The sequence below is a fragment of the Arachis duranensis genome, chromosome 3, assembly GCF_000817695.3.
Source record: "Arachis duranensis cultivar V14167 chromosome 3, aradu.V14167.gnm2.J7QH, whole genome shotgun sequence".
In the NCBI taxonomy this organism is placed as follows: Eukaryota; Viridiplantae; Streptophyta; class Magnoliopsida; order Fabales; family Fabaceae; genus Arachis; species Arachis duranensis.
The window spans coordinates 48,378,036-48,385,656 of record NC_029774.3 but is presented as its reverse complement, the minus strand read 5'-3'; the positions used below and the strand labels follow the sequence as shown (position 1 = coordinate 48,385,656).

General features: G+C 36.0%; 1 protein-coding gene across 1 annotated transcript; it reads right to left on the bottom strand.

Moving 5' to 3' along the window:
• Window positions 1-1,748: 1,748 nt before the first annotated feature.
• Window positions 1,749-2,492, bottom strand: LOC107479139 (uncharacterized). The gene is made up of 2 exons (XM_016099289.1): window positions 2,280-2,492; window positions 1,749-2,192 (listed from the first exon to the last, which is right to left on the bottom strand). Exons 1-2 carry the CDS (start codon window positions 2,490-2,492, stop codon window positions 1,749-1,751), a joined length of 657 nt encoding a protein of 218 aa, XP_015954775.1.
• Between the last annotated feature and the right edge of the window lie 5,129 nt (window positions 2,493-7,621).

Genomic DNA, 7,621 nt, shown 5'->3' with positions numbered 1-7,621 from the left:
TATCTAGGAAGGTTACGACGGGCAGTTGGGGTCCTTCTTCCACGGGTTCTCGACCTAAATAGATAGTCTGGAGCACGGTAGTAGTGGTCGCAACTACCCACGCGTGCTTTGAGGGGTCATACTCAGAAGTTACCCTCGGGGGGCACTGCGTCGTCTCTATCCGCTGTGCCATGTTCCTCTGGAGACAGTATGGGAAAAGAAAGGGAGTGAGAACCTAGCGTCTCAGTAGGAGTGCTATGCAACACCTCTATATCCATCTCCAGCCCACGTGCAGGATTTTAAAAAAAGAAGCGTATAACATGGCATGTAGTATGCATCTTTTCTTTTGTAAAACATGTGTGCAAAAAAAAAAGGGACACATATAGGAAGATAGAATGATAACATCAACATAATCATAATTAAATCTAAGGAAAAACATAGAAGTCAAGCTTTCATTTGTGCCTTCTTCTTTCTTAATTTATAACTTTTATGGAGGGTATTGAGCTCAAATCGGTATAAAAATGTGGGAGTCCCCTTCCCTTACCGAAGGTTCTTATCCTAAAGATTTACCAATCATCTTTCCTTATCGAAGGATCATTTCAATTATCTTATCTTTGGGGGTCACCTTCCCTTACCGAAGGATCATCCCCTCAGTTTAATTTACAATTAGGTTTGTTTAAACATACAATAGAAGAAAAGGGATACATGAGACTCTAGCATATGTATGAATTTTCTAATTAAAAGATCTTGGTAATATAATAGCATGGATTGAAAGAGGTCATATCAAAGTACAAGAAATCAGGCATTTTAAATAATTGCACAAAATATTAAAGAAGTTATGTATTCTCGATCCTAAAGGAGTAATATAATAGTGCAAACCATCATATAAGTGTACATAATAAGAATAAGGTATATTAAATATTTGAATAAAATATTATAAGAAAGCATGTACTATTGACCTTAAAGGAGTAATAATAATATATTGATATAAGAGATCACATATATGCATATAATAGAATATGGTATGTTGAACAAGACATTATAAGAAGGCATGTACTCTCGGCTCCAAGAAGATATTAATAATATAATAATATAGGAGAGCACATAATAAATGGCGTATATTAAATAGTTGAATAAGTATTATAAGAAGGCATGTACTCTCGACCCTAAGAGAATATTAACAATATAATCATATGAAAGAGCACAAAAATGGGTATAGTAAATAATTGAATGAACATCATAAGGAGACATGTACTAATGATTCAAGAAGACATGAATGACATGATGGACAGACATGATCAACATGGATAAAGGATGCGTGAAAGATAATTATTGCCATGACAACATTCGTGAATGGAAGAAAATAAAAATAGAACATAACACATGCCAAGCATTAAAAAAACATAATTTCCTACTCTTTTTGTATCGCTTCTTTATTGCCTATGAGCTTGCTTCTTGTGTTTGCACACAGGATATATTTTTTGTAGAGAGAGAAGGGAGAGGATTGGTATTTTTTTGAGAAGTGATTTTCTACATATAGGTGCACCCCTATTTATATACATTTAGTGATAGGGTGGTTGGGATAATTTTAAATTCAAAAGAAGGGCGATTATTAGATTCCTATCCATAATTCAAAATTCTAAACTCATCTCCTAACTGATTTTCAAAATTTGAATTTAATTTTGTTTCTAGAAGGGGTGAAGGGAGGTTGTTACATTACCACCCCCATAAAAAAGGAATTTGTCCCCAAATTCTACATCCTAAATTGGTCAATAAAGGTTATTAGTAAGATGCATAGCGATGGGTAAGCTAATCTTACTAGTAGCGGAGAGGGATATGAACGAATGAGGAGTACCAGTATCATCTAGAATAGTTAAAGGAACTCCATTAATTGTGCACTTACCCTCGATTCGATCTTCTGACCTGTGGACTTCCTCGCTGCTGAGGGCAAAGACTCGCCCCTGGCGCTGTGGTGGATTGGCAGGGGGTGGGGGAACTGCTGGGCATTCCTTGGCGATATGCCCCGACTGAAAACACCGGAAGCAGACATTTTGCCCGATAAGACACCTACCCCTATGTTGCTTCCCACATGAAGCACACTCCTTGAGTTCGGTGGTTTTTAGTGAGGCATCAGTGGGAGGTTCTTGGGGATCCATGTCCTGTTGAGGTTGCCTTCCTGTAGGTTTTCCAAGAAAGGCCTTGTTCTGCAGTGGCTACTGAGATGATTCTTAATTCAGTTGCCTTTTCTTGAAAGCCTCGCTTCTTTCTGACGCTAGCTTTTTGGTGCATTCTTCGATCACCTGGAATTTGCTAACAAGGGATGAGAACTCCCCGATTTTTAGTAGGGCTATTGCGGTTAGGACTTCTGCCCTGAGCCCTCTTTGATACTTTATACACTTCCACTTTTCATCTGGATTAGCCTTATACATGGCAGAAAATTTGCAGAGTCTATCGAACTTCTCTGTGTACTCTGCAATACTCATCCTATTATGCCTCAGCTGAAGAAACTCCATCTCCTTGGACTCTCGAATAGAAAGGAGGAAGTACTTCTTGTAGAAAGCTTCTTTGAAGGTGGCTCAATTGATATCTGTTCCAGCATCCTCCAACAGCCGTCTTGCTCCATCCCACCAGAACTCGGCATCAGCTTTGAGCATGAAGGTAGCGTAGCTCACTTGCTGCTCCTTAGTGCATGAAAAAATTGTGAATACCTTTTCTATTTCTGTCAGCCATTCTTCTGCTATATCAGGGTCGAGGGCTCCACGAAACTCAGGCGGACCGATCTTCTTGAAGTTAGCAAAAGTTGTACGGGTCTGTCCCACTTCTAGCCTGGGAATGTTGGGATCTCTGTCCCTAGTGGACAGCTGTTGGGCCATCAGAGTGGTGGCTTGGGCTTGCTCCTTTATTGCCTTAACCATCTCCTTCATGTGCTTTGCTAGGTTTGAGGAGCTCGAGCTCGAGCCACGTGGGCGTCCACAGCTTGCAATAGGTTTCCTGTTCAAGGATAACCATAGGGAGAAGTTTTATTAGTTGTAACTCCTAAGATAGGATCCCTAGGATCGACTGCACTCTGATACCATTAATGTAACACCCTAAGTAAAATTCCATCCTTAAAGGCCTTTAAATAGGGTGTCACACTTGATTAGAAAACTAATGAACTCAAGTGCTACGCAAGGAAGGAGGAAAATACGCCTGAAGTTTAAATAGCACTGAAATGACTAAATTGAAAACACTTAAAGAGGTTCGAGCAAATAGAATAACAACCAAGTTTCCATGAGTACGGTTCTAAAATAAGAAAATGCCAAAAGGTAAAAAGAAAACCAATTCATCCTAAAATGTTTCATAGAAGAAAACTCCCAACTATACATCATGTCCTATCCTTAGTCTGGACTCTTCAGTAGTTCATCAAACGAGGTATTAGAAGTCTTCCTCCAACACTTTTCCGTGTAATAAAGATCCGATCCAGTTGTGTGGAGTGAACTAAGGTCCGACGAGGTGCCGAAGCGGGGGAATAGGGCATGTACTCCACCTTTGGACTTCCGCAAGAGGTTAACTCTTCCTCTAGATCTTCCTCCATTGGGTCCTCCTCCTGGTTAGGGCTGTCGGATTCTTCTTCCTCTGCCTCGGAGTCTAAGTCGAGACATATCACCTTGGGTGACCATTTCTTGAGTGCTGAAGCGTTCGTATCTAGGAGGGTCACGACGGGCAGCTGGGGGTCTTTGAAGAACTGATGATTGATGGTTTAGAAGTTATAGTAAACTCTCGTTGTGAGTATAGTTACTAAACCAAGCAATCAACCTTTCTTACAAACGTTTTGGTTGTCACAATTAACAAACCCCTAAATAAATTGATAACTGAAGTATTTAAACCTCGGGTCGTCTTCTCAAGGAATTGCAGGGAGGTGTGTTCTTATTATTGGTTATGAGTTTTGTAAATTGGGGGTTTTGAGAATGAGGAACAAGCATGATAAATGAAAAATAAAATAAATAAATGACTGTAAAATAAACTCTTGGCAAGGTATGAGAAACTTGAAGTCCTATCCTAGTTATCCTTATCAATGATGATGAAAATTGAATCTTAATTCCACTTAGTTAACCTTTTCTAATGCCAGGGAAGGTCAAGTGACTAATTAAGTTGATCTTCAAATCCTAGTTAATTCCTAGAAAAAGATTGGGATTATAGAAGTTCAAGCTAATTAGCAAAGATAGCGATTATCGATCACGTTGAGTTTGATAACTCAAGAGTTACTGATTTCTTAACCCAAGCCAGGAATGTAGAAAGCTAAATTAAAATCATAAATATCTGGAATACCTCAAATAACATTCATTCAAAGCAGTCAAATCTAACATGGAAAATATTCATAAGCCAATTGGGCAACATAAATCAAACATAAATAAAAGCATTAAAGTATCTTAAAGTAGAAGAGAGGTCAAAATAAAGGAATATTGAACCTGATATGAAGAGTTGAATTAAATCCTTAATTTCTAAAAAATCCTAATTTCTAAATCCTAAGAGAGAGGAGAGAACCTCTCTCACTAAAACTATATCTAAACTATGAAAAGTAACTAATTTGGCTAGCTCCCCCTCCTTTCGGATGCATTTCCCCACTTCATAACCTCTAGTCTGTGCTTTCTGGACTTGGATTTAGGCCAAAAAGGGCTTCAGAAATTGCTGGGATCGCTTTCTGTAATTTCTGGTGCGTGGCCTCTGTCACGCGTTCGCGTGGGTCACGCGGTCGCGTCATGTGGAATTTTCCTTGTCACGCGGTTGCTTCAGTCATGCGTCCACGTCAATCATGCGATCGCATTATTGCCATTTCGCGCTAGCATGCGGCCACGTCGCCCATGCGATCGTGTCGCTGTCAGTTTCTTCAAACACTCCGTTTTATATTTTCCTTCCATTTTTGCATGTTTCCTTTTCATCCTTTAAGTCATTCTTGCCTTAGAAGATCTGAAATTACTCAACACATGAATCACGGCATCGAATGGCAATAAAAGATAATTAAAATTAATACTTTTAAAGCCTAGAAAACATGTTTTTCACATACATCTCATAATAAGGAAGGGAAGGTAAAACCATGCAATTTCACATGCATAAGTGGGTGAAGGATTGAATAAAACACTTAAATTCAGCACAAATTATATCATAAAATATGGGTTTATCAGTCTTCTTTTGCGAAATCCGGACCTAAGTAAATAGTTTGAAGTACGGTAGTAGTGGTCGTAACTACCCACGCGTGCTTTAAGGGGTCATAATCAGAAGTTACCCTCGGGAGATGCTGCGTCGTCTCCATTCGATGTGCCATGTTCCTCTCGAGATAGTATGGGAAAAAAAAGGGATGAGAACCTAAAGTCTCAGTATGAGTGCTATGTGACACCTCCATATCTATCCCTAGCCCACGCACGAGATTTAAAAAAAAAGTCATATGGCATGGCATGTAATATGAACATTTCTTGTAAAGCATATAGGCAAGAGGGAAAGCATATAGGAAAAATAAAAAGATAATATCTTATGTAACATCAACATATCCATACATAAACCTTAAAAAAACATAATTAAAAATCAAACTTTTCATTATATTTTCTCCTTTCTTAACTTATAACTTTTATGGAAGGTATTGAGTTCAAATCGGTATAAAAAATAGGAGTCTCCTTCATAACCTCTGGTCTGTGCTTTCTATCTCAGTATTCATTCATCACAGTTTACATTTTCTATTCTCTCTCTCAGCATAAATCTCGTTAGTTCTGATTATGTCATCCATTACCAATTTTTACACACACATATAGATACAAATTCAATTATACTATTACTAATGATCTTATCATAATTTTACTTCTCTACTTTATTTTAGTCTTTAGAATAATTAATTTTTATGCTTATATTATTGCTTAAAGTTTTAAGGGATTTGGTTGGATACGGAAGAGCCTAGGAGGCATATGATCTCGTTATATGTGGTGTATAATTTGTCTATTTGAAGATTAAGTTATGGTGGTATAGGGAATGGACTTGGAATTTCCTTGATTTTTGTCTTCCCGAGCTTATCTGGTAAAACAATTGGATCATGTAGATTATTGTTGATTGTTTGTGATAACGTTATGTTACTTGATCTATTCTATATATTTTGAACATATTTGACTACCAGATAATAAAATAATGCTAAATACACTACATCGTCACACTAAAGTCCGCTAAAATTTTCAGTCTCCATGAAGCCCACTTTTATTTTCTTTTGTTTTCTTTTTTCCGTTTTTTATTATTTGTTTTCTTTTCATTTATTTGCTTTAATGCATTTTATTTAGACCTCTTTTTTTTAAGTATTTTGTTTCCTTTCAATTTTAATTTTTACGCTTTTATTTATTTTGTATTTTTAATTTTCTTGTTTTTAATATTTTATTGTTATTATGTTTTCTTTTAATTTCAATCTTACGTTTTCATTTATTTAAAATTTTTATTTATTTTACATATTTTTTTTATTTGCTATAATTTGTCTCCAGTAGTTCAATGCAATTCACTTCAACACTAACACTAAATAATTCTAAGCTCGAGCCTACTCTTTTTCAGAAGAGTCGTATTTGCTCTCTGAATTGAGATCTTGATACAAGTTTGATTCGACACCTTGTAAAAGTTACCAAAAATCGAGTGAAACAATAAATAAAAATTACTTTCATTTCCCTTGCTATGGCTGCGAATTTGAAATAGGTTTGAACGAATTTTTTTCGATTTCGTTGATTGTGCTTCCAAAAACTCCATTTAATTAAATTTGTTTGCAACTTATCAAGCATTACATGCAAAATATGGTTGGCCAAAACTTGTTCCTTTCTTCGCAGGCGTAGCTTGCAAAAATAGCACTGCTAACGAAATTTGCAAATAATCTTCTACTTATTACTCAAATTAAAAATTAAGAAATTTATTTTATTTAAACGATAAAAAAGCCTTGCTTATTATCACTATACGGTCAACACTTGTTGATAATCAAATTTACAATTTGGCAAAAAAAAAAAATAATGAGAAAAGGAAAAATGAAAAAACCTTCAAATATGATGGAGAAACAAGAAAAACAAAGCTAAAATCAAGACTAGGACGATAATGTGTGAAGTGTGATTCTTTTGCACGCTTTATTAATCTATCTTTTCTTGATAAATTTTACACGCACGCACATAATTAAAGCTAGGAGTTTGGAAATAAAGCAAATTAAAGGTAAATGATAACTCTTTGTATGATTAAAGTACATCCAATTTAACATGGTCAAAAGATTGGACACAATGACAAAATTATGAACATTATCTGGTGATGATATGATATATATCAAATAAATAGAAAACAAAACTAATGCAAAAAGAAAGCGCGTTGTGCGAAAGAAAGAAAAAAAAAAGAAAGTGGTGTGTGATTCTAATGAAAGGAGGCTTCATACTTTCTTGGGATTAATTATCTTCGTGTTAAAATATGAAATATACACCCTCTTTTGATCATTTGGTAATTGTAATATTACAATTCCTAACTAATTAGATATTAGAAATTTGGGTTCCTTAGTCACTAATTGAGCAAGGTTGGCACTGAATAAACCTTCGAGGGTAATCTTTTATGATCTGAAAACACTGCATAAAAGAGTTATCATGTAAAACGATGTTAGTGCAAAATGGAATCA